The 26,153-nt window shown below is 42.3% G+C and overlaps 3 protein-coding genes across 3 annotated transcripts in view; all 3 read right to left on the reverse strand.

Annotated features, from left to right (window-relative positions):
* Positions 1-715: 715 nt before the first annotated feature.
* LOC133420415 (tripartite motif-containing protein 16-like) lies at positions 716-3,646 on the reverse strand. Its single transcript, XM_061710109.1, has 2 exons — positions 2,972-3,646; positions 716-1,717 (listed from the first exon to the last, which is right to left on the reverse strand). Exons 1-2 carry the CDS (start codon positions 3,632-3,634, stop codon positions 716-718), a joined length of 1,665 nt encoding a protein of 554 aa, XP_061566093.1. The 5' UTR covers positions 3,635-3,646.
* A 10,537-nt stretch (positions 3,647-14,183) lies between these two features.
* Positions 14,184-26,153, reverse strand: part of LOC133420211 (NACHT, LRR and PYD domains-containing protein 4E-like) — a 35,225-nt gene continuing 23,255 nt past the window's right edge. The window contains exons 11-12 of the mRNA XM_061709818.1: positions 16,848-16,894; positions 14,184-16,717 (exon numbers count right to left, since the gene is read on the reverse strand). Of these exons, the coding sequence (XP_061565802.1) occupies positions 16,188-16,717; positions 16,848-16,894 (577 nt within the window). The 3' untranslated portion in view covers positions 14,184-16,187. The remainder of the gene's footprint in view (positions 16,718-16,847; positions 16,895-26,153) is intronic.
* LOC133420229 (uncharacterized) lies at positions 19,604-25,151 on the reverse strand. Its single transcript, XM_061709850.1, has 2 exons — positions 21,007-25,151; positions 19,604-20,892 (listed from the first exon to the last, which is right to left on the reverse strand). The coding sequence occupies exon 1, from the start codon at positions 23,752-23,754 to the stop codon at positions 22,825-22,827; it is 930 nt and encodes a 309-aa protein (XP_061565834.1). The 5' UTR covers positions 23,755-25,151; the 3' UTR covers positions 19,604-20,892; positions 21,007-22,824.

The raw sequence follows: 26,153 nt of genomic DNA on the forward strand, positions 1-26,153 counted from the left end.
CCTGGGCTTGCGTTTCGCCATGTTTATAAGATCTTCATGGACTCAAAAGAGCAAGATTCCTTGTGAAAAGAACATGCGCAGAAAACAATTTCCTGTTCCTTGTGATGGGGATATCCCGTTAGGCGTTTACATGACCAAATATTCGGGTTAGAAAAGGAGTACAGGGGTCATATTAAATTAGGGGTTATTAAAAACCTGAATATGAGCAAATTCCGGTTATTCAAAAGGGGTTTTTGGTCTTTACATGGCCGTGCAAAACCAGGTTATTGCTAATTTTCGGGTTAGAAAAGGGTTATCGACTGCAAGTAAACGTAGTCACTGATAAGTCAGGTGGTGCCCCGCTTTGATTCATTCATTTTTATAAGTAATCTTTATTAATAATTATCGTAAGACAATTATTAACAACTCTTTATTAATAACACTGTTGGCAGCAATATAATCCTTTTCTCCCCAGATAATTAGAAGATATTTATAGATAATACAATGAGACTGAGGATCAAAATAAGCAGCTTTATTCATCTTTAACGGTCATAAAGTTTCAGTATGTTGACATATTACAGAAAATAACACAATTCTCCGTGGGTGAAAAAATAATCCTGGACAGAGAAAACCTCCACGGAGACACAGGAAGGAGCCACCAAAACAAACTCAAACATAAAGATGAACTGAAACTAAAGTCCACATGTCGAGCAGTTGTTTCTGGAATAACTTCCGTCTACTTCAACTTCACGACCTCAACAGACGCTCCACGATATGAAAGCCAGAGTCCAGCGTGGAGCGGCTGGGTGAATGTGGTCTGGACTCTGTGGAGGAGGGTCATGGTCTCAGAGACGCTGTAGAAGGACAGAAGACCAGCTCCGTGGTCCAGGTACACTCCAACTCTGGAGGAAGGAGGACCTGAAACAGGAGTTTTAATGTTGTTGTACCGCAGTGTGTAACCGTCTGTGTAACATTGTAACGCCCAAGATTCCTGGTTATATCCAAACCCACAACCTTGCAGGTTCCCCGCTCTGCTGATGTTCTTGTACGCCACTGCAACACAAACTGCTTCTCCTCTCACCTCCACCTCCCAGTAACACCGTCCACTCATACTCTGCTTACTCAGCACTTGCCACCAATTAGTGAATCTGCCTGGATTATCACAATAAGACAGTTCTTTTTTCATTAAAGTCACTTTTCTGTTGGCATCAGATATAAACAGATGTTTGTGAGCTGTGTTTGGATCCAGAGTGATGTCTTGAGAATGTTTCAAGAATCCATCTCTGGTCTTTGGTTCTGGTTCCGACAGTAAAACATCTACTTCAGCCACTGACAGTGAGATGTTTGTCCACGTCTCTCTCAGAAGGTCCTGTAGTTTCTCTCTGGTCTCTGACACAGCTGCTGTCACGTCCTCAAAGTACCTGAGAGGACGAATCTGGATGCTGGATGAGAGTGTGGAGCCACTGAGGGGTGACGGTGAGGGGTAGTTGTGGAGGAACTGGTTGAGGTCCTCTGTGTGTGAGAGCTTCTCCAGCTCAGCTTCTCTCCTCTTCAGGTCAGTGATCTCCTGTTGCAGTTTCTCCTGAAGATCTTTGACTCGACTCACTTCATGTTCCTGCTGGGATCTGACCTGCTGCTTCACATCAGAGCTGCTTTTCTGGAGGAGACGGATCACCTCGTTGAAGGTCTTCTCACTGTCCTCCACTGCTTTATCAGCAGAGACGTTGATGTCCTCCACCTGTATAAACAACACCAATATGGATTTAGGAAACATCATTCTACAGAAATGGCTATACTTCAGTTGGTTGATAAAATTCACACTGCAATCAATAATAATGAATACGCTTTGGGAATCTTTCTTGATTTATCCAAAGCTTTTCTGTTAATTTTGATATTCTTCTTCAAAAATTATTACACTATGGATTTGCTGGAATCACTCATGTGTGGCTTTTCAATTATATTCATAACCATCAGCAATGTGTTATCATTGATGGTAAATCATCAGAGAATCAGAAAATGCGGGGTCCCCCAGGGGTCTATACTCGGGCCCCTGTTATTTTAGATTTATATAAATGATTTGGCCGCAGCCTTGTCCTCCTTGTTTCCTGTACTTTATGCCGATGATACAAACTTATTTATTTCACATGATTTTTCATCTCTAATGGGAAAGGGTAACCATGATTTAGAAAACATTTCAAAATGGTTTAAACTTAACAAACTATCACTGAATATTAAAAAAAAAAAAAAAAAAATTTATTATATTTACATCAAAAAATAAAACATATTGTAAATCTAACAGTGGTCTGTCTATAGGAGATGACCCGCTCACTCAGGTTACATCAACAACCTTCCTTGGTGTAATTATCCATGACAGTTTTAGCTGGAGAAACCACATCAACCATGTCTGTAAAAAAATATCTAAATCTATCTACTTCTGTTTTTTGCTTTGTCTTTGTTTTTAGACTGCAATCATGTATTCTGCATGTTTTAAATATTTGTACAATCTTTTGCTGTATTTTACAGGTAGAGGCCTCATATTTAAGCCCCTTCAATCAATCAATCAAATTTTGTTTATATAGCACCTTTCATCCAGGTAAATGAAATACAAAGTACTTTGACATTTTGACTGAAAAATAAGCATAATAAACAAAAAAAATAAAATCTGGGAGACCAACTGACATACAATATAGTTAATAAAAAAAAAAAAAGATAAAAGTTCAAGGATTAAGGTTAAAAAATAATCAATCCACAACAATAAAATATAATAATAAAAACATTAAAAGAAATAGATAAATAAATAAAACAGGTACCTTTAAAAAATGTTAAACAGAATAAAACTATAAAATTTGATGCTACATAAAAGCCAGACCAAAGAGATTGTCTTTGGGCTTTTTGCCTCAGCCGAGCTTATTACCAATCTCTTTTTTACATTTGTATGTTACTTGTTCTGTTTTTTATACAGTGCTGAATAAATAAATAAAATCAGAATCACCTCCTGCTGAAGCAGCTCCACGCCTTTCTCTCGGTCCTGGATTCTCTGCTGGATTTGTTGTCGACTCACCTCCAGCTCCTTCTGCTTCTCACATCTTTCTGCTGCAGCTGCAACTGTTTCATGACCTTTATGTTCATCCATTGCACACAGATAACAGATACTCTGCTGATCGGTACGACAGAAGATCTTCATCACCTCATGGTGGAGAGAGCAGATGTTCTCCTGGAGCTTCTTGGAGGGATCCACCAGCTGGTGTTTTTGAAAAGCAGGAGCATCATAGTGAGGTTGGAGATGTTTCTCACAGTAAGAGGCCAGACAGACCAAACAGGACTGGACAGCTTTCACCTTCCTCCCAGTGCAGACATCACAGGTCACATCTTCAGGTCCAGCATAGCAGAGATCAGCTTGGAGTCCAGTCTTCTTCATCTCCTCCACTAACTCTGCTAACATGCTGTTTCTCACCAGGACGGGCCTGGGCGTGAAGGTCTTCCTGCACAGAGGACAGCTGTGGGTTCCCCTCCCATCCTCTCCATCCCAGTGGGTTTTAATACAGTCCATGCAGTAGTTGTGTCCACAGGGAATCGTCCCCGGATCCTTCAGTAGATCCAGACAGATGGAACAACAGATCATTTCTCCGTCCACTTCAACTCTTTTCTCCGACATTTCTCCTCAAAAAGTTCGTTTTAGTTCAGAGAGCTGCAAGTCCGTCAGTCCGCTTTACCGCACTGGGCTCGAACCCGCGACCTGCGGGGTTTATAAGCGCCGAGCCGTCACCGGAAGTGACGTCACGTCCTTTCTTCTCCCGCAGCAAGTTCCCGCCAAAATTCAAACTTTTCTCGTCGTAAATTACAAATAAAATTAACTGATATGTTGTTGTCGAATGAAAGAGTCACTTTATTTCATGGCAGTTATAGTTTCATTGTCTACACTTAAAAAAAGAAAATAAAAAACAAAGACATTTCTACAGTTCTGGTTCCGTAAAAAAATCCCTTTTTTAAACCTTTATAGTCCAGACAAAACTTACAAGCAGTTTCCAAAAGCCTTTAAACCTCACAGACCAACACAACACAGACAACATAAAATGTTGAAATGGTAAAATATAAAAAGGAAAGTTATAAATAAACTGTAAACATTGATTAAATATTGATAATAATACCAAATAAAACGTAAATATAATAATCTGGGGTCTGAATGAGAGAAATCGAATTAATTCATTTTCAGATTTTAAGCCTTTTACGGTGTTTCAATAAATAGCAAGTTCTTTTAAAACATATTAGGAAATATGGGGAACCATTCATTAATTTACACCTTTATAAAATATATTTATCCGAAATTATGAAATTATTCAACAGAAATTCCAGTTTTGAGTTCTTTGTAAAGGTGAAAAATTGGATATTATTATAGTTTAAAGTTGACAGCAACAAATTATGATCCCACCGGTGGTAAAATACTTCCCAAAATAAAGCAGAAACAATTGAAGAAAATAAAGTTGTCTCTGAGTTTTGAATCCACTTTTACTAGTTTTATATCCATTTAAATCAATACCGTGCCTAAGGTGCATTAATTCTTTATATTGGCAGATGTGGTTCATTGTTTTTTAAGAGCACGTCTTTAGCTTTTGATGAAATGGTAAATTTCAGGTGGTTCCATCTTGTTCTCTTGGAGGATAGAAGCTGCAGCAGAATATCGTTCCAACATCAATCTTCTTTTCAAAGACAAGGGGAGAGCAGTGGAGAGGAACATCATCTGGCCGTGAAAGAGCCGACAAGTGTTTAGTGAACTGGGGGTTCTGATGGGACGTGTGGGCCAGCAGGAGATGGTGTCGTCCTTTTGTGTTGGTGGGAGGTGTGAAGGAGGTTCTTTCAGACCGGCAGGAGAAGCAGTTCAGCTCATCTGCAGTTGAATGGTCTCTAAAGGGGGGGTTCTCCTGTAGATGGTGATGTACTGGAGGTCTCTCCAGACCAACGAGGGCTCGTTAACTGAGCTATTTCTCAGTTTCTTGCAGCTCCTGAACTGACTGGACCTACTTTGTGGGGCGGTTTCTGTCCTGCTTGTACTGGACCTCGTCTCCACTTCTATGGATGATCGGCTGACGACCTCCCAGGGAAGTTCAGTGGTGGAAATGTGCAGAGTTTTTCCTCTGACAAACATGCACATGTGTAGAAATATGATCACAAAGTACCTGGTAGACGGATGGAGAGGAACCAGGGTTTAGACTGAGCCCCCCCTTCGTTGGAGCCTTGCTTGGTCCCCGTCACTCGGCTCTCGAATTCAGTCCACAACAGGACGGACTGCAGGACGGACGGATGCTGAAGACCTGAAGACAGTAACTGCAGATCTCCAACAACTTCCATGTTGGAGCTCAGAATACAAAAACACACACGTTTACAGCAACTGAAAAGCCCCCCCAACCCCCCAACCCCCGCCTCGGTCAGTCAGACCGTTTGGGTGTTTTTAACACTCGTACAGAAAAACCTGATTAGGAGGACAAAGAAGCAAATGAGGAGGGGGGTAATATACCTCCATCCACCCATCTATCCATCTATCTATCTATCTATCATCCATCCATTCCTGGTTGTGTTCTACTTGTCCTCTGGTCCTGGTTCTTCTCTCGGTTGTTGATCCTGGTTGTGACTCTTATAAAACTCATTTATTCAGTTTTTCTTTTAAATGTTTTTATCCCGGTTTTTTTCCCCATTTTATCACCCAGTGCTCCTACCTAACAGTCCTGGGCATTGCTCCATCTACCAACCCCGGGAGTTCCTGCACTGAGCTCAGGTCTCCTCCTTAACCTGAGGAGTGAGCAGGCCGCATCTTTTCACCAGACAGGGTGGGGTTTCTCCGGCCGGACGTAGCGCGTGGAAGGATCACGTTATTCCTCCCCACCCCATCTGGCGCCCCGGTTGGCCAGAGGGGGCATGTATAGCCCAGGACTGTGTGCATGTTTTTGTGAGGGTAGCTCCCATTAGCTACCCAAGGGAACACGGGGAGAACATGCAAACTCCACACAGAAAGGCCCTTTCTCCAACCCCACCCAGGGTGTGGGCACTGAAGTCATGGGGGAACTAACACGCACTTCAACGCCCACAGCGTCCCCGGCGGGAATCGAACCCAGGACCTTCTTGCTGGGAGACGGCTGCACTACCTGAGTCATTCTATAATTAGGGGTACATGTCATGTCCATGGGCTGTATTTATCAATTTTACTAAATATTCACTTAAAGCAATGATCAACTTTATATCAGGGCACATTTCTCTTTTATTTAATACAAAAATGTCAACAGATTCCATCATTTATTTAAAAAAAAATGCTTATTCTATACTGGATTTTGTTGTTTTTGTGCTGTCCGATTTGCTAAATGTCAGGTTTGGCTCTTCAGATTAACACTAAAATACATTTTTTTGTATTTAATTTCCATAATTATTTGTTCAAAATAATCATTAAAATATGAGAAAGGTGTTTTAAAAACTATTTGGTTCATGCATGTACATTAAATCATCCACTTTGTGTGTGTCCGAGAAATCTCTGTCAACTGTGTTACCCATTGAAAAAACCCCTATAAATCAGCAATGGTTTGCTCCAAAGTCACATGTCCAAAATTATATGATGTCCCTTCCTTCAGGGAGGGAGATTTGAAGACAGTGTGGTAAATTTCTACTCCTCCTCTTCAATATTTCATCAATATTATTGTGTGCACATAGAGTGGGTTAATTGATCGTCAACTGTGTTATCAACATGTTCTTGTGAACTTGCTTTACATGTTATTTTTACAAAAATACAGAGAAACTGTATAAAAACATGAGTTGATCAAGGCCATGTAGTGACAGGTCCAAGGTCTGCAGTTAGCACAAGGCCCTAAAATGGCCGAAATGTCAACTGTGTTACCTGTCAACTGTGTTACCCACCTGTGTTACCCAACTGTAACACAGTTGACAGGGGATTAACACGGTTGACAATGTTGGCAGTTTATTGTAATTTTTTATGTTTATATTGAGTGTTGTTGATAAAAAAACATTCATGAACTATTGTTATAACACAGACATTACATAGTAATTACATAGGAGTTGCCTAATTACATAGTAATTTTTGCCTGTCAACTGTGTTATGAATGGTTTTTGTGTCATATATCTTTTAAATATTGACTAAACTGTAACAAAAAAGATGGGGGATATCTGTAGAGAGGGAGGTATTACATAAGATTGGTGAATAACTCTAAATTCAGTGTAATATGCATTTATTTTGAAAAAAATATGAATCCCTCTTGATAACATCCCATAGAATGTCCATTATGAAGCTCAAAATTCATATTTTTAAATCAGTTAGACAGGCAACCTTAAAACCCCTGGTGAATAGACTCAAAACCTTTCAAACAACTGTATTATCAAATGTGTAGTACCTAGTTCTTGTTGTATATAACACGACATTTGTCCGTAACACGGTTGACAAAATAATGAGTCCAATGTTTATTTTCATTAAAATATTTAATATGTAATTAGAGTTTAAGCTTGGCAATTAATGAATTTAGCACATTTAGGGGGTATATTATGGAAACAACTAGATTATTTATCAAAAAAGAAAAGTGATTTTGTCACTTTTGGTTGATATGAAATGTACCCCTAATTATAGAATGACTCACCTGCTGCGCCACCGTGCCCCGTTTATTCAGTTTCATTTACAAATTTTAATCACATACTTTTACTCTTACTAGTAACAGAGTTCTTTAATGGTCTAGTGTTTGTTCTTTTGCTCAAGAACTCTTCAAAACTACCCTGATATATTTGGTCAAACGCTTGTAGGACAGTAGATTGTTTTGTTCTGTGTCTTTAATAATCGCTAGCTTTTACAGACATATTCATGGAAGCACAAACAGATAATAAAGCAAGTGTGACATAAATACAGCATAAACTAACAGCCTGAGAGTCATAAACATGAGGATTCTCCCTGTGAGGGACACAGAGCTGGAGAGTCACGATGAGACCAAAGTTCAGACTTTCCAGCTCCGAGTACCAACATCTAGTCTGACTGGAGAGACTTTGTCTCCCTCTAGTGGACACAAGGAGACACTGCTGCTTCCGTCTCCTGTTTCTCTGTTCATGGAGACTCTGCTCTGGACCAGTTTGATAAAACACTTTGTCATGAAGCAGTTTTAGATGTTCACTTGTATATTTAATCCATATCAGGTCAAAGATAAATAATAAAAGAGGTTCTGCATCAAAATATGTGTTTTCCTTTATGTTTTCAACCCAGTTCAGTTCAGTTCAATCAGCTGGTGTCAGAACAACCAGTCTGGTGTTTATTAGTTGGTAAAGGAAATAAACTTGTAACTGTCTTTTATTCACTAAAATGCTCACATGGAGAAACTACGTACAGACCATAATAACCCCAGGTGTATTTGGCCATTGTTGTCAGCAGATCTGTCATCTTGTAACCCGGCGGTTCTTTATTTCACCTGAACAGTAAAATACTGACGAGTGAAAATAATATTTATACACGGCTAGTAACAACTTCCTCTGATGATCAGATAAAAATAAAAGTGATTTATTTTAACATGTTTCTCTAAAATATGTCACATCTGAACTTTTCCTTTTGATATTAAAAGAAGTTCTATTTAACACACAAGAAACTGATATTAAAAATCATGGAAAAAGTTTAAAATGAAGAACCAGAAATTACAAAATGACTTGAAGAACAATTTGAATGTACAAGGCAAATTGTTTTTTTGATTGTTTATCAAAATTATTAACCTATTACTTTTCAGTTATACAACAGTGTCTTAAAGATTTTAGATTTATTTTTATTTATCCCATAGATTTGTCTTCACTGACAGTACATTTCATCAGCACCAACAATAAATAAATAAAATAAATAAAAACGTCAATTTTTTCCTCCTTTTCTTAATTAAACCTATAAAACAAATAACCACAATAGCTGATGTAACTACTCCCATTCCAACGTAGAAACTCTTCTTCTCCTTATGTTCTTGTTCTGGGATCATCGTTGGTGTCTGAGGTGGAAGATCAGCAGCTGCTGAAAAAGAAGTCACAACAAAGTTCACATGTTTTACAATCAGCTCATGTCCAGAATTAATGAGACAACTGCTTCTAGTTGAACCGGAAAAATCAGGACAATTTCATCTTTGTGAGTGTACAAAAAGTGGATTAAAAGAGCTGCTGGTGCAGGATTGTCCTTCCTGTTTTAACTCTGTTGGATTTACTAGTGTCACCGTGAGGAGGACAGTTATGGCTGCTGTGGACACAAATACAACATTTGTAGTGGACTGATATGGAGATTAAAAAAGACCTTTTTATCCACTTTTTGTACACTCACATAGTTAAACTAGGGGCTCTATCAGAGGATCCACTTCGACTAAGAAACTTCCTGACACTCACACATTACATAACACAGTGGTGAATGTTGGCTCCAGTGTCTCAGGTCCACTTTCAGACCACAGTCAGTCCAACAGTGAGAATCATCTGTTTCATCAACTTCTACTGAGAGGACTTACCAGAGACGAGGACTTCACAGCTGGCAGACCCCCATCCAGACTCTGTGTCCAGTCTACACCAGTACTGTCCTGAGTCCTCAGTCCTGAGTCTGGACATGTGGAGTCTTAGTCGTCCCTCTCTCAGAGCATCTCTGTCGCTCTGGACTCGTCCTGAAAACTGTTCATCGTGATAAAAGGTCATTTCAACTCCGTTCACCACATGAAACAGGACTAAGGGTCTGAGTCCTGTATGCATCGCATGCAGTTAGGACACAGTGTAACTCCACCGGCCGGAGCTTCCTCCATTTTTCCGTAGCGGTGTATTCGTCATTCAGGCAGCCAATTAGCACAGTGCCTCATTATCATAGCCCCGCCCACTCAGAATTCCGCATAGATAATGAGGTTAGAGACTGGGAAGATAAAGACATGGTTCAGAGGCTGAATTTCTAATTTATTTAGCAAAAACAATCAAAAGCTTGTTTTTAAGACATCCAAGGCCTGTTTAAAATAGGTATTAGATGCCATAATAGGTCCCCTTTAAGTATACTTTACTGTTTAGTATGACATTTCGGATGCACTGCGTGTTTCTGGAACTCCATGTCGACTGTAAACAAAGCTGGGAAATTCTTCTTAAAGGGCCAGGGGTCCGTTTCACAAAGCAGGTTCAACAAACTCTGAGTCTAATCCTGAACTCTTAGTTGATCTACTCTGAGATCGGAAACTCTGAGTTTTCGGTTCCAGAACAGCGGATTTGAGGTAATTTACTCAACTCTAAGTAGTTTCACCGGGAGTTAAGCGCGAGCGTGAGGGAAATAAAAAGCCATCATCAGTAGATCGCTGATACAAGGATTCACCATGGCAACCGGCGACACAAAAGAGCGACATACATTTTCTTTTTTTTCTTTTTAACTTTATTTATCTTTTCAATTTACAAAATCCCTTTGAGGAAACGTTAGTTTGCATCTGAAGATCCACATACTTCACGCCACTGGAGTTAGAAGTGTTAATACGTGCGTATGGCGAGTATGAGAGCATATTTTGAAAAAAAAAATGAAATTTTATTGTCAATTAGATCAGGGCCGTCAATTGGGTACGGCAGCTGCCACACCTCGGCTTCAGGGGAGAATGTAAATGTTTTTTTTTAAATACATTTATGGAATTACTCTGTATCTATTTGTATTGATGTATTCTATTACTTCATACATATAAAATAACTACAAATGCATATCAGAACAACATGATGGATTTCAGTAGGTATTATCTATCCCAACACTTGTACCCCCCCTCATATCTTGAAATGTCCCAGCGTCCCTGACGACAGTGGTCTCTATCAATCTCGTTTTTAGTGCGCTCTGCAGATATAATATGTCCTGCCATTTTCTTTCTTTTTATTTAAATTGATTTATTTTATTATATTTATGTTACTTATGTAATGACTTGTGCACTTCATCCACTTTATGTCTCATACTGTATTTGTTTATTTAATTCCTTGATGCCTGACTGTCCATGGTCAATGTTCTGACTGTAATTGGAACTTTTAAATAAAGTTTTAAATAAAGTAAAAAAAAAAAGTGCGCTCTGCAGTGTTACTAAGGGTGCTTTCACACCTGTACCGTTTCAAGCAGTTGTTCCGATACAGGGAACGCTTCCCCCTAAAGATCGGAACGTTTGGTATATGTGAACACAGCAATCGCGCTCTGAAACGGTACAAAACAAGCGTTCCGAGATCACCTAGAAGAGGTGGTCTCGGCCCGATTCCAATCGAGACCTGAAACGGTTCATTTTTTTTATTTGGACTGAGAACATGATCCACACAGCAACCGACACAACTCCATTCATTGTGTGTGTGCTGCCGCGGCGCAAGGAGAGGAGTCGGTCCAGCCTCCACCAACTCCTCTCCGTGCGAGATGTCTTCCCAGCACGGCACAAATTAAACTTTGTTTGAAATTAAACAATGTTCAATTCGGGCAGGGTTTGCGCAGCCCAAACCCGGCTGCAGCAGGCGCCCTCTCGTCCGCTGCCGGGCTCCGCTCTGCGCCGAGCGCACATAAATGAATGGGTAAAGCCTGATTTATGGTTCCGCGTTAAATCGACGCAGAGCCTACGCCGTACTCTATGCCGTAGGCTCTGCGTTGGTGTAACGCGGAACCATAAATCAGCCAAAGCCAACGGCTGCAGTCTGCGCTGCGCTGAAAGGGGCGTGTCGTTTATCCCGGGGTGCGGAAGAGGAAACTCCTTCCGCGTTCATTTGACCAATCAAAGAGCAGCTGGTTCGCGCATGGAATTTGTTAACAGCTTTGAAACGGTACAGACGTTTGCCTTGTGAACACAAACCCCACGAACGAGAAACGGAACAACTGTATCGGTTCAGCCCCTGAATCGGAACAAAACAAACGGGCCACAGGTGTGAAAGCACCCTAACTTACAAAAATTAAAATGAAGCAGACAACCACGCAATAAAAAAAAAGAAAGAAGGCAAGTGATGGGTCCAGAAGATATTAACGAGGCTGTTAGCCACTGATGGATTAATTATGCAAGTTCATCTCAAAGTAAGATATAAATCCTCATACATCTGTTTAAGGGAAATATTTGACTTTTTTTTACTCTCCCTCTCCTTTTTGCATTTGGACTTTAACTGTTTGAAGTTAAACTGGGATGTCCCTGTGATATTGTTACACTGACATAGTGAATAAAATACGTTGCGTTTGTCAGATACGCCTTTTCTGCTCTCTAACTTTGCCGCTTGCTGTCCGTGGTGCAGAAAACGGATGCAATTGCGTAAAGACCCATTGGCTGAATTGACGCCACTGAGGGAGGAGACGGAGAGAAACTCCAGGTTCGCTGAAATAAACCTGGTCCCGACCAGGTTAGATTCAGAGCGTCTGTTACTACGGTAACTGACCGAGAGCTTAAGTTACCTCTCTTTGTGAAACAGGCTAGAGTTACCTCTCTTTCTCTGGTTTGAGTTACCTCCCTTTGTGAAACGGAAAACTCAGAGTTTCCCTCATTTCAGGGTTAACAGACTCAGAGTTCTCACTAAACCTGCTTTGTGAAGCGGACCCCAGTTCACATTAAATAGAAACAAATAAACGTGAACATGGTTGCAGCAGCAAGAGCATCCTTTTATTATTTTTTACTATCCACTGAAGGAAAAGTTGTACTTTTGTTAATGTTTAAGGATTTAGATACAAGCTGTTGTTTTTGATTGTTTGTCATCTTTGTTTACATTTCCCTGGCGAAAACAGCAGTCTAAACACACGTTTATATTTTGTCTAACAAAAAAAATACAATACAATAATAGTAAAAGTTGGCCAATTTCTCAAAAACAAATGAAAACAGATTACTAACCATCATGATCATCGTGGGTTCTTCTTTTTTTAAAGTTCAGGATTTAAATCAGCCATGAGACTCTGATATTCTGGTTTAAAATACAATATTTATTGTTGCTTAAGTTACCAGTTTTGTTTTGTTAAAGTCAGTTTAGACCTGTTTGTTCTTTGTGCTGACGGTTTCTGTTGCACTTTCAGGTTATGTATCAAGATCTCTCCCTCTTACTGTGCGTTGCCATGGTGACTCAGTGATACGTACTGATGGTTTGAATTTGCATATTAACTAAATACTTAGTTTCACTGGAAACATTTAGATTTAACTTTTACGTGTAACATTCAGCTTTTGATCTAATCATTTAATATATTTCTAAGTGAAGAAAAATGGTTATAAATGTGCTAAAAAGTGACAATTCAAAAATCCACAAACTCTAACAAGATCTATACAGAATGTTAGAAGATGTCCCGACATAAACAACTTCCTGCAACTGACTCGTTTTTTATAACACACTTTTAATCTAATCAGTCTTTTTTACTGGAAAGACAACAACATGAAAGCAGTTCAACAGAGAATCCGCCTCCATTTCTATCCGAGTTTCAGACTATAAAGCTCGATCTAACATCCAACACATAATATACATGTTTACATAAACTGTTCTGTTACAGCAGATTTAATCCGTTGAACTTTTTAATTTTTCTTTTGCAGCTTATAAATAAAAGTCTGTGTATAAACACATTCACGTTCTCTGGTTTTATCTTTAATGAACAGATGTTAAGATGAGTTTTTAAAGAGTTTGTTTGAGCACAGAAGATGAAAAACAGTATGTGTGTGTGTGTGTGTTTTAAGTGATGTGTGTTGTAACTTAGGCATTCACGATACTTCATTACCACTGCATCATCCACCAGCAAGCAATATATGCAAAAGTTGTGAAACTCAGCAACAGCATCTGCTGGAGCTCATTCCTGCCAGGCTGGAGATTCACCTCATGCAAGGCCTCGAGGTGTTTCCCTCTGCATGTCTTATAGGACTCTCGACCTACACTGGGCGGCCTGGTGATTGTGGACACAACGTCGGGTGAGGGGTGTCATCTCAGTAAATCCCTCTCTATACCTCCATTCAGTCTCCTCTATCACAGCGGGGTTCCTGCAGGGTGACTGACAGCCTGTGGGAGGGTCTACCCTTCATAATCTTCCATCAGTCTTGGTTGTAGCATTCGTCTGTATGGACGTACATCTTCACTTGGGGAACATAAGACATTATCACTTCGTAATGACCTTATTCGGCTCCAAGGACCAAATGTTTTGGAGGCTTAATGATTAACAGTTGTACACTGGCTTTCTCTGTATTTTAATCGTGAAGCGCGTGTTTCAAGACTTAAATGAAGATGCAGGAATCTGTCAATTTCCTTTACAGAGCTTTAATCCAGTCTAGAGAGTGCACTTACAGATGTGGTGTGTGTATGTGGTTCTGGAATAAACCAAAGAATAATAGAAATCGATAAACAGCAATAAACACATGTTTAAAGGAGCATGAGGCAGGATTTATGAAAAAAATGCGTATACGTTTTAAGTTTTCTAGTAATAATGTCAGATGAAGCGTTCCAAACCAAAAAGAATGAGCCCTCTAGTGTATCTCTCCGTTGCCTTGAACAGGCTGTGTGCTGCAAAATGTGCTGCAGTGCTGGGGCCGAGTTTCCCGCGCTGTCCTGCGGATGTGACGTCACATGACGCTGCATGCGTGTTCACACGAGGCACACGAGTAAACATTGGATACGCGTTTGAGTCATGGAGGCAGCTTCTACTTGAATTGGGACTGAAAACAGATGCTGACATGGCTCATTTCCCACTGACCAGGTAAGATAACATTGTAAGTCATATTTAGAGCTTGATTTGAAAATCACATGAGATTACACACGCGCTCCCGTGCCGGCTTTGCTGTTGGCTGCAGGAACCCCGACGGTCGTCGTGTCGCTAATGAGTCTCATTTCTTATTCTTGCCTCAAGCTCCTTTAACCATAGCACACAATCCAAATAATAATGTTATTAGCATGAAATCATATACATGAGATACTATGCATGATAGGATACTATCACATTTAACTGGAAACAAAGAAAACAGTCAGTGACATTCAGATAACATAACTAATGACTTTTGAACGATTAGCGAAGTAAATAACACTGCTGGAAATACTCACCAGCAGACTTATAAAATATAACAACAAAGAAGTGTTTCCAATAAACAACAATATAACTTATGTTTCTCTGGACGCACATTGAACCACAAAGATCAGATTCATGACAAAGTATTATAACAGCTTCATCCACATCGTCCAGCTTCTCGTCATTGTCTCACTTGTTCTGCCACGATAAGCAGCACTCAGTGGGGTCGAGTGCAGCAGCCCCCCCTGGTGGCTGGATGTTCTTAAATCAACCATCTGTCATGCAGACCTTCAGAACAGTGCTACATATTTTATTCTAAGTACAAATGTGGGACTTCATGAAGTGTTATGGGGGTTAATTTTGCATTAATGGGACGTGATTTGAAGATGTTCATAATTTGCTACTAAAATGTAAGTGTCAAACATAAGTCAAACATAAGTGATCATTTGAAATTGGAACAAACTAAATGGATTAAGAATTAAAAAAAATTTGTGTTGAAATATGTTTCCTATAAATCAATTTGATAATTATTTTGAGGAAATGTTGAGGCAGCGCTTTTAATCAGTGAATATCAAATATTGTCATCAAAGGGGAACTTTATTCAAAAAGTAGCCCTTCTTTTTGTAAAATCAGTGTAAAACAACAAGGCCGACCCCCGGGACCCTGAACATGAAGAAGCAGTTCTAGAAGATGGATGGATCATCTTAATCATCTTGGTGAGAGCTCACACATAAACAAACACTTTACCATGACAGAGACCTGATAGTCCAGTAGTGATGTCCTGGTTGGAACAGGAAGTGGGTGAGAATAAAGACCAGGATGAATCCTGGCTGCACAGCAACCTTGTGCTCAGATCTGTCAGCAGGTTGTAACTTCATCTGGGCTGATTGCAGCTCAGTGATTCCTCTCTGACATCACAGTTGGTCACATGTGCAGCAAACTACCTGCATCTGACATGAAGTGAATGATCTCAGCTGATCTGAGCTGCAGAGAAACAACATGCTGCTGTTCACTGTGAAGCTCTGACTGGAGACAGACAGAAGAACAACATGTGGATCCTGGAATAACGGCAGCTTTCACCTTTACAGGACTGGAAGAGGAAGAAGTTTCCAAGGAATCATTCAGAACAGTTTCACCAACATGTGATTCAGTTGTTCTGATGGAAACAGAGACAGACATGTACAGACTCAACTATCTGTCCAACAGAGACAGTTTCTCTGACAGGAGGAGACTCTTGAGACTGAACTCAACACAGAGACACTGAAGAACCAGACACGGGCCAGAACCCGAACCCAGGATAGAGAGGTTCAGTGAATGTGGTGTTGAAGGTGTGGAGGAGGATCAGTCTGTCAGAGGAGACTCTGTAGAAGGACAGAGTTCCAGCAGGAACGTCCACATACACTGCTACTCTGTCAGAGACTGAGGGAGAGGAAGATGTTACTCTGTTATTGTGACAGACACAGTACCAACCATCATCATCAGAACAGTTCAGACTCCAGGAATGATCGTTCCATCCCAACCAACAGTCCTGAGAGTCTCCTCTCCGGCTGATTCTTCTGTAACTCACTGATACAGAAACCTGTCCGTTCCACTGGACCTCCCAGTAACAGCGACCCGTCAGAACTTCTCTACACAGCAGCTGAGGAAGGCGATCAAACCTGTCTGGATGATCAGGATATGACTGAAGCTCCTTCACAAACATCATCTTCCTGTTGTTGTCAGACAGTTTGATGAGTTTGTTTACTGTGTTTGTGTCGATGGTGAGTTGACAGGAATCTGATGAAGAGAACAAACAACCCAGTTGCAGTTATTATTGATCCGTCATTGATCATTGATGGACTCATGAATGAGTGATGTGTCAGTGTGAAGATGGTTGAACGTGTGAATGAAATAAAAACACACTTACAATTCCTCGGATCTGGTTTCAACCATCGTTGTCCAGCAGGCTCCACCCTGAAAGGAGGAGGGGGGTCAGACCAGCTCAGTCTCTTTCAGCAAACATGGACATTACATGGCTCTCACACACGGATGAAGGAACAGTCCAACACTTGGACAGATGCACTTGAATGCAGCATCTCTGAAGTCTGTCCTGTGGTCGTCACCTTCCAGCACAGTTTGAACACATTGTTTTCATCTGATTTCTGCTAAATCAGCAGCAGGAGGAGACCATGTCATGGATGAGTGAAGGTGCAGCTGTTATTGTGCTGTGATGGGACTGAAAACCACACTGCTGTGGTTCTGGGATGTTTACTGGGTCAAGTATGGCTCAGTTTTGAACTGCATCAGCTCTGCTGCAGCACCAAGTCAAGTCAAGTCAAGTCAATTTTATTTATACAGCACATTTCACATTACAAGCATGGACATAAACAAACAAATAAACAAAATTACAAGTTTACAATAACAGAAATAGATAACGAATATGACAAGAGAAAAAAACAATAATAACAACCATAATTCCATTTTAACAAAAGTGCGATCACCCTGCCAACCATGAGTTTAGGCAAACGCCTGTGCAAAAGGGAAAGCTTTTAGTCTGCTTTTGAAAGTGGGCATTGTTGGAGCAGACCTAAGTTCCTGTGGCAAGGAATTCCAGAGAGTGTAGTAGTGACTGAAAGCCCCATGAGCAGATCTAGTGTGGATTCTAGGAATGATTAGAAGACTCTTATTTGATGATCTAAGGGATCTGTCCGGTATGTATTCAGTCAGCATGTCAACTATGTAGGAGGGAGCTAAGCCGTTCATAGATTTAAAGATAATAAGAAGTACTTTAAAATCTACTCTTTGTTTAACAGGGAGCCAGTGCAGAGAGGACAAAACAGGAGTGATGTGTTCAAACCTCCTGGGGCCTCATTTATCAATCGTTCGTACGCACAGATCTGTGCGTAAAGCGTGCGTACGAGCATTCCCACGCAAAGTATGGAATTTATCAACCTGTACCTGTGCGCAGAAACACGTGTAAATGTAAGCACAGCTCCGACCATGCGTACACACAAAACCTAGTGGTAGAACAGTGAAACTACAAATAGAACCCATTAAAAGAGTCAGTGTTCAGCGATCTCAAACTTCACACATGTTCCCAGTTTCCTCTAATTAATAAAAATACTCAATTAGTAAATCAGCAGACAGTGTGAATAACTGGTGTGACTGCTATAAAAGACAGCTGTGGCAGGACGATCGGAAAAGAAGATACAAGTAACATGGCATATCTCGTACTGTTGGATGATTTGGAGGATTTGGAGAATTTGGAGGATTTTGAGGATATGGAGGATTTGGAGAACCGTGCGTTCCGCAGAGAGCACGTATTCAAAGAGCGCGCTGACCTGTACAGCGAGAGAACGGAGTGGCTTCTCAGCAGGTATCGCTTCCCAAAACATATTCTGATGGATCTATGCAGCGAATTGCAACCAATGTTGGAGCGAGAGACAAAACGCAGCAAAGCCATTCCAGTGCACATCCAGCTCCTGTCCACCCGGGGATTCTTGGCCACCGGGACATTTCAGAGAGAGATTGGAGACATATGCGACATTTCGCAGCCGACAATTAGCAGAATCATGCCGGCAGTGTTGGATGCAATCATTTCTCTCGCCCCAGCTTACATCCAGTTCCCATTCGCACATTAGCAACAAGTCGAGATCAAACGAGGATTTCATGCCATCGCCGGATTCCCAAACATAATTGGAGCCATAGATTGCACCCACATCGCCATAAAAGCACCATCACGCAATTAATTCAGTTACGTCAACAGCAAAGGCTTTCATTCAATAAATACACAAATAATCTGCGATGCAAATACGTCTCTGACAAACGTTTTTTGCCCGGTGGCCTGGAGGAACGCACGACTCGTTCATTCTGAATCACAGCTCTGTTGGTGTGGACCTCCAAGCAGGAGCTGTTGAGGATGGCTGGCTTATTGGTGAGTGTTGCAACATTTCGAAATAATTTTCTGGGCGTCGTATTTATTTATTATAATATAAATAAATATATATTTATATATATATACATATATAATATAAATATTATATATTTATTATTATTATAACATCTCTATAGGTGATCGGGGATATCCACTAAAGCCATGGCTGATGACCCCCATACCCAACCCGAGGACCCCGCAGGAGCAGCACTACAACCGGGCCCATGCACGCTCAAGAACCGTTGTTGAACGCACAATAGGTCTTCTAAAAGGCCGATGGCTGTGCCTGTCCAGCGGGGGGGGGACACATAGGCCTGAAAAAGTCTGCAACATCATCTTGGCTTGCTCTGTGCTTCACAACTTAGCCATGAGACAAGGTGTCCCTCTGCAGGAACCCCCCAGAGCAGACGAGCCCATGCCTGACGCAGAGCCTTTCCCACCCCCTAATGCTGCTGGCATTCAAACGAGAGAGAGGATCATACAGGGATATTAAGTAAGTCTGTATGGAGCCAGATCAAGGCCAAAAGTTTTGTGATTGAAAAACTGAGATTTGAACCTGAAAATTCAAGTTTTGATCATGAACTTATTTTTCTACTGTTTCTTTTTTTCAGTATCAGATCCTTTTTTCAGTTTCAGATCACAAAGAAAGGTACATGATCAAAACTTGAATTTTCAGGTTCAAATCTCAGTTTTTCAATTACAAACCTTTTTGCCTTGATTTGGCTCCATAGGTCTGCCTGTTAGCCGATCTTTGAAAAGTGAGCGATTTCGGATCGAAGGTGTGCGTGGGAAAATAATGTCAACATCATTCAACATTTTTTAGTTTATTTTTTCAACATCTGCGCTGCGCATGCAGCAATCTGTTTCAGAGATTCGTTCATCTGAAGTAGGGTGCTCGATATGGTGGTCAGTTGATCCCTTATTTCGTTGACGGATCTGGTGGTGTCCTCCTGGTTCTGAATCACTGCCTCCGACAGCATCCTCACCCTCCCAGGGCGCACCCAAGGCCGCCTTAATGCAGGGCTTACCTGGGCTGAAAATGGGACCGGAGTCCCGTCAAAATAAAGATGCGGACATATCAGCATTGGAACGCCAATATAAGCAGCAGAGAAGATTTTTCTCATTTCAAACGCAAACTCAGTAACTTCTCCAAACTGGGCTTGGTGAAAAATAGACTCGAGTCACCTCACACTGATTGAGCATGACATCCTGCGTGATTTGTATTTTAAGGACATTATCAATGCCTTTTCTTCAACCAGGCGGAAGCACTTCTAAAAAGGTAGGAAAATGCTGTATTAATTGCTAGCTGGTGCAGGTTTTGAATTGTTGTGGTTGTGCAGTGAAATGCATACCGTATTTGCTTATATGTTTGTCATTATACTCAAAATCTTCCAAACTGTTTCATCTTTTATACCTGGCTGGCATTAAGCCATGTTGCTATCCATGGTGCTGAATGGAGTGTGCATGTGTGTCTGTGCAGGTGCATGTGATTGGTTCACAAGGCCCGCCGAGGCCAGAGGGGGGGGTTATATGTTAATATATATGTTGTTATATATGTTTCTTTACAGTCTATGGTTAAACCTGAACATGGAACTTTATTTGCATCACAGACCTTACTATGCAGGTTTAGTTCAACATTATTTCTGTGTCCAGTCCAGCTGTCAGTTCAGCAGCAGTCTGTATTTTACAGTTCTGATAAAAAGTGGAAGTGATCCCAAAAATACAGCTTTACTGTGTGTTAATTATATTATATGTACATTTTCACACACCTTGGTTTGCTGTGTGTGGTTGTTATAAAAAGTGTATTTTGTGTTTATACTCAAGTGATACGTTAAGACGTTAAGACTATGTAAGTCGAGGGGCTGGGGGGCCTACAAAACCTCTTAGCCCCAGGGCCTATCATTAGGTTAAGGCGGCTCTGGGCACAACGAATGGGTTCTGGATGACCCTGGCTGCTCCTGTTCCTCCAGCTCCTCCTCCGCCTCCGGCTCCTCCACCGTCTCCGGCTCCTTAGCGCAGGCTGGACTGGCTTGAGTGTCTGAGTTATTAAAGAAGCATCACATTGTTGTCACATTTATTTTGATTCAAATTCACACATTAAACTGTCTAAATAAATGTTTGTGAAACACCTCAGCTCAGCTTTTTATTTTACCTGCAGTGTGACTTGTTGATGGTACAGCTGGTGGGAGTGTGTTTGTGTCTCCTCCGGGAATTATACCACACAGTGCTGTGTCCCCGATGATGCTGGCAACACGGGTATCCATCGCTGACAGCTGCGTTGTTGCCTGTCCTCCTCCGGTTGCAGATGTCTCCTGTTTATGGGCTGCAACGCGTTTTTTGGCACCTAGTTTGATGTCAAACCACTTTTTTTTTTATCTCTGAGGGTGATCTTGACTCTGACCCAACAGAATTAACGGCATCTGTGACCTTCTCCCACGCAGCACTCTTCTTTTTATTGGTCACAGCTGCATTCAAGTTTCCGAAAAGTAATCTCTGGTTGCTCTCCACTTCTCCCACCAGAACCTCGATCTCAGCGTCGGTGTAATTCCTTTTCTTCGCCCTCTTTGCCATGATTTCGGTGAGGGGGAGGGACTCAATTCACACATTTTTGAAGGGAGTGTTGCTGCCATATATGGTTAATTGGAGGAGTTTCTGTATGCAAATGACCCTCACCCGGTGCGAGCACAGCAGGTAAGCACAGGTGGGATTTATCATCACTGATGTGCGTACGACCAGTGTCCGCACGTTTGATTAAATCCGGATTTTTTTGTACTTACACACATTCTAAATTTCATTCCTACGACAGAATTTAGAACCTTTTCTACGAACGGTTGATAAATGAGGCCCCTGGTCTTTGTTAGAATTCTGGCTGCAGCATTTTGAATAAGCTGGAGTTTATGTAACACTTGCTTTGTTAGTCCTGCAAAAAGTGCATTGCAATAATCTAATTTACTGGAGATAAAGGCATGAACCAGTTTTTCAGAGTCTGATTGTGACAGAAAGCATCTTACTTTAGATATATTTCTGAGGTGATAGAAGGCAGTCCTGGAGACATTTGCTATGTGTTTCTGGAAGTTAAGATCAGCATCTAAAATAACACCCAAGTTTTTGACAAGCTCACATTGTTTTACTGACAGAGGAGTTAATAGAGGGAGAATATGTTGCCTCAGAGCACTTGGACCAATTAAAATAGTCTCTGTTTTTTCTTCATTTAGCTGTAAAAAGTTGGGTGCCATTTAATACTTGATATCTGTAATGCATTGAATGAGGTCATTGACTGGGTTCAAATGATTGGCAGTAACAGATACATATAATTGTGTGTCATCAGCATAGGAATAATATTGAATATTATGATGCCGAATGATGGACCCAAGTGGTAACATATACAAATTGAAAAGTAGGGGACCTAGAATTGACCCTTGTGGGACTCCATATTCAATGCTGACATTATCAGATTCATAGCTGCCGACGGAAACAGAGAAAGATCTACCACTTAAATATGAAGAAAACCAGTTAAGAACTGAACCTCTGAGGCCCAAACACTGTGCAAGGCACTGAAGTAGAATGACATGGTCTACAGTATCAAAAGCTGCACTAAGGTCGAGCAGTAACAGAATAGAGACTTTGTGGTTGTCTGTGTTAATTTTCAGATCATTGATAACTCTGACGAGGGCAGTTTCTGTACTGTGATTTTTTTCTAAAACCAGACTGGTAGGCATCAAACAGGCTATTATATGACAGATACCTGTGTAATTGCTGGTAGACAACCTTCTCCAGAATTTTCCTCAGGAATGGAAGGTTTGAAATGGAGCTTTAGTTCTCAACAGTGAAAGGATCAAGGTTACTCTTTTTTATCAATGGTGTTATAATAGCATGTTTGAGACCTGAGGGAAAGATTCCAGACTGTAGGGAGGTATTTACAATTTTGAGTACATCATCACCAATACAGTTAAAAACATCTTTGAACAGTTTAGCGGGCAAGCGAGCAGGTCACAGAGCTCAGCTGTTGTACTACTTCCTGTATGTCACTGCACTGAGTAAGGGTGAAGTTGGAAAGAGTGCTGGCACTGTGGTGCTGAGCAGAGGGAGAGGGGTCACGTCCACCAGCAATATTATTCCTAATGTTCAGGATTTTAGATTTGAAGTATGATGCAAATTCATTACATTTATCAGAGGAGTGGAACTCAGTGGGTATTGGTCTCGGAGGATTAATAAGTTTGTCAATTGTGCTAAAGAGAAACTTAGCGTTATGTGAATTGTCAGTGATGATTTGAGAGAAGTACTGCTGTCTAGATTGTTTTATTTCTTTGTTATAAGTGCTGAGCATATTTTTATAGATCTTATAGTCAGCCTGCAGTTTGGTCTTGCGCCACTTGCGCTCGGATTTGCGGCAGTTCCTTTTAAGGGCCCTCACTGTTTTCACATTCCTCCATGGTGTTTTTGTCTTGCCAGAAATTAATTTGGTTTTAATAGGCACTATATCATCCATAATTTGCGTCACTAAACAACTAAAGTCATTGATCAAGTTGTCACATGAAGACAATGGAGATGGAGTAAAGTCCAGGTTAGAGTAAGAGTATGGCCCAAATAGTCTTGCAGTGTTGGTATATTTAGCAATAAAGCTACCAGCTGTGTCAGCAGCAATGGTGCGTCTTTTGACTAGTTTTGACCCAGGTATCATTTTAGTTGTCCAGGCAACATTAAAGAAGATACAAAAGTGATCAGAGGTCCCAACATCAAGAGTACACTCAATCAAGAGTGTGCCCCTGATTATGAGTAGCCCCAGTAGTATGTTGTATGAGTTCAAAAGAGGATAACAGTTCAATAAAATGGTTGGCAAAGTGATCATTGGTACAATCAATATGAATGTTAAAATCACCAGAAATAAGTATGTAGTCATATTCAACAGTAATTTGGGATAACAATTCGCTAAATTCAGCTATAAAACCTTTTCTCAGCCTTGGACATGGATAAGCAGGTCGAATAGCCAGAGCTCAGTACTCGAAAGTAGAGTATGAGCCCACATGAATGGTTTTACATGATAGAAAGTCTGAATATATAGTAGCAACACCACCACCCTTCATATTAGTCCTGGTACTATGTGAAAATGAAAACCAGATGAGCTGCAGCAGCTCCATCTGCTGAAAGATCTCTGCTCAAAGTGTCATGGGAAAAAATCTGACATTATTTGAAGCTTAACCAGCGAGTTTCAGGAGCAGGACCACGCCTCAACCACGCCTCTTCCAGCACCACGCCTCTTCCGGCATACCTTCAAATACTAACCTAACCCTCAGTTCCTCTTCGCTCTCGTTCTCTGCACGCTCGCTCTCGTTCTCTGCACCGGAGCCGCAAGCACGTCAACGCTACTACACACTCTCGTATCTCCAAGATAGTTACTCACCCATTCAGGCATGGATCTCGTGTTGCTATCGCCATCGGACGACGATCTGTTTGCAGGGGATCACCAGCAAACACCAGCGGATCAAGATTCGGAGGAGGAAAACTTTTCAGCCGTCGCCGTGCCTGAAACACCGCTCTCCCGGGCCCGACAGCCGCCCAGGAAGCCGGCAAGCCGGTCAAGCTCCGTCTCCTCAGTGGTCCACATCCCGCCCGGTTAATCTCTCCTGAACATCCAGGATTACTGCAGCTCACCCGTGATGTCCTCCCCATCTCCTAGCCCACCTCCGTCATCGACGAGAAGAGGACACGGACAATCCGGAGCAGCCAATCGCCGTCGTCGCAGGTCCCCGACTCCTTCTCCTACGAGGCTAACCCAAGCCCCTCGCTATCGACCCGACAACACAGGCTGCACAACCCGCCGGCAGTCCCAGCGTCACCACGGTCCAGCGAGAAACCTCGCCGGCTGGCCTTCTGCAAATATTTCGGACTGGACTGTCCCCACCCTCCAGAAAACACTACGTGATAAAAGAATCCCTTTTCACCGCACTGACAATAAAGCAAAACTTTTCAATCATCCCATGTCAGCCTGCCATGGCCACAGCTCCGCCGACGCCAGTTCTCTTCCGGATGACGTCATCACGCAAACTTTGACGGCGCGCCGTGACGTCAACGCCCCCATTAAAGGGCCAGTCCAACCAAACCCTCTGGTTCAACAGCAAAAAACTCATAAACAGAAGCAAGGTCAAAAAACAGCCATCAGAACAAGTAACACCATGGTTTTAGGTCAATTACCTACTTCAGTAAGAGCACACAGCTTCATCATTCCTGGACCTTCAACCTCCTATCTGGATTTCCACCCACACCAGCAGTCTCCTTCCTCCTTCCTCAAGGTCCCTGGCACCGGGATGCCAGCGCCCCCCGCTGCCCTCCCCCAGCACCTACAGCGGCCAGCTCCAGCCAGGGTCCCTGGCACCGGGATGCCAGCGCCCCCCGCTGCCCACCACCAGCAACTACAGCAGCTAGATCTGGCCGGGGTTTATGGCACCAGGATGCCAGCGCCCCCCTCAGCCCACCTCCAGCACCTACAACTGCTAACTTCAGCGGGGGTTACTATCACCGGGATGCTAGCACCGCCCTCAGCCCACCTCCAGAACCTACAACAGCTAACTTCGGCCGGGGTTACTAGCACCGGGATGCTAGCACCCCCCTCAGCCCACCCCCAGCACCTACAACAGCTAACTTCAGCCGGGGTTACTAGCACCGGGATGCTAACACCCCCCTCAGCCCACCTCCAGAACCTACAACAGCTAACTTCGACCGGGGTTACTAGCACCGGGATGCTAGCACCCCCCTCAGCCCACCCCCAGCACCCACAACAGCTAACTTCGGTCGGGGTTACTAGCACCGGGATGCTAGCACCCCCCGCTATGCTCTTTCAGGGGGCTCTTGGCGCCGGATTGCCTGGATCCTCTGCTTCCCAGCTCCGTCAGTCCCAGCAGGTTACCTCTGTTTGTGGTGACTTCAATGATGCTGGCTGCAGCGTGTTCCAGTGCCGCTTCCTCCGCGTCTGCTCCTGCTGCGGCGGTGGGCACGCCCACCCTGCCCGCCCGCGCGGCCCAGCTTCGCGGAGGCTGGGTGAGCATCTCTCTGCACCTATTGGCATTCCCGCTTTGGAGGTGCCGCGGTCGCCCCGGTCCGTGCTTCATTGAGTTCCTCGTCAAAGGGTTCAGTGAAGGTTTCCAACCCGGCATTGTCTCACTTCCGTCCTCATCTTTTGGATGCAAAAATCTACTGTCCGCCATAAACGAGCCGGAGTCAGTCGATCACTTGCTCGCCAAGGAAGCTAAAGAAGGCTCCATGATCGGCCCGTTCACTCATCCCCCCTTTCCGAACTTTCGA

Source organism: Cololabis saira, chromosome 20 (assembly GCF_033807715.1).
Source record: "Cololabis saira isolate AMF1-May2022 chromosome 20, fColSai1.1, whole genome shotgun sequence".
Taxonomy (NCBI): domain Eukaryota; kingdom Metazoa; phylum Chordata; class Actinopteri; order Beloniformes; family Belonidae; genus Cololabis; species Cololabis saira.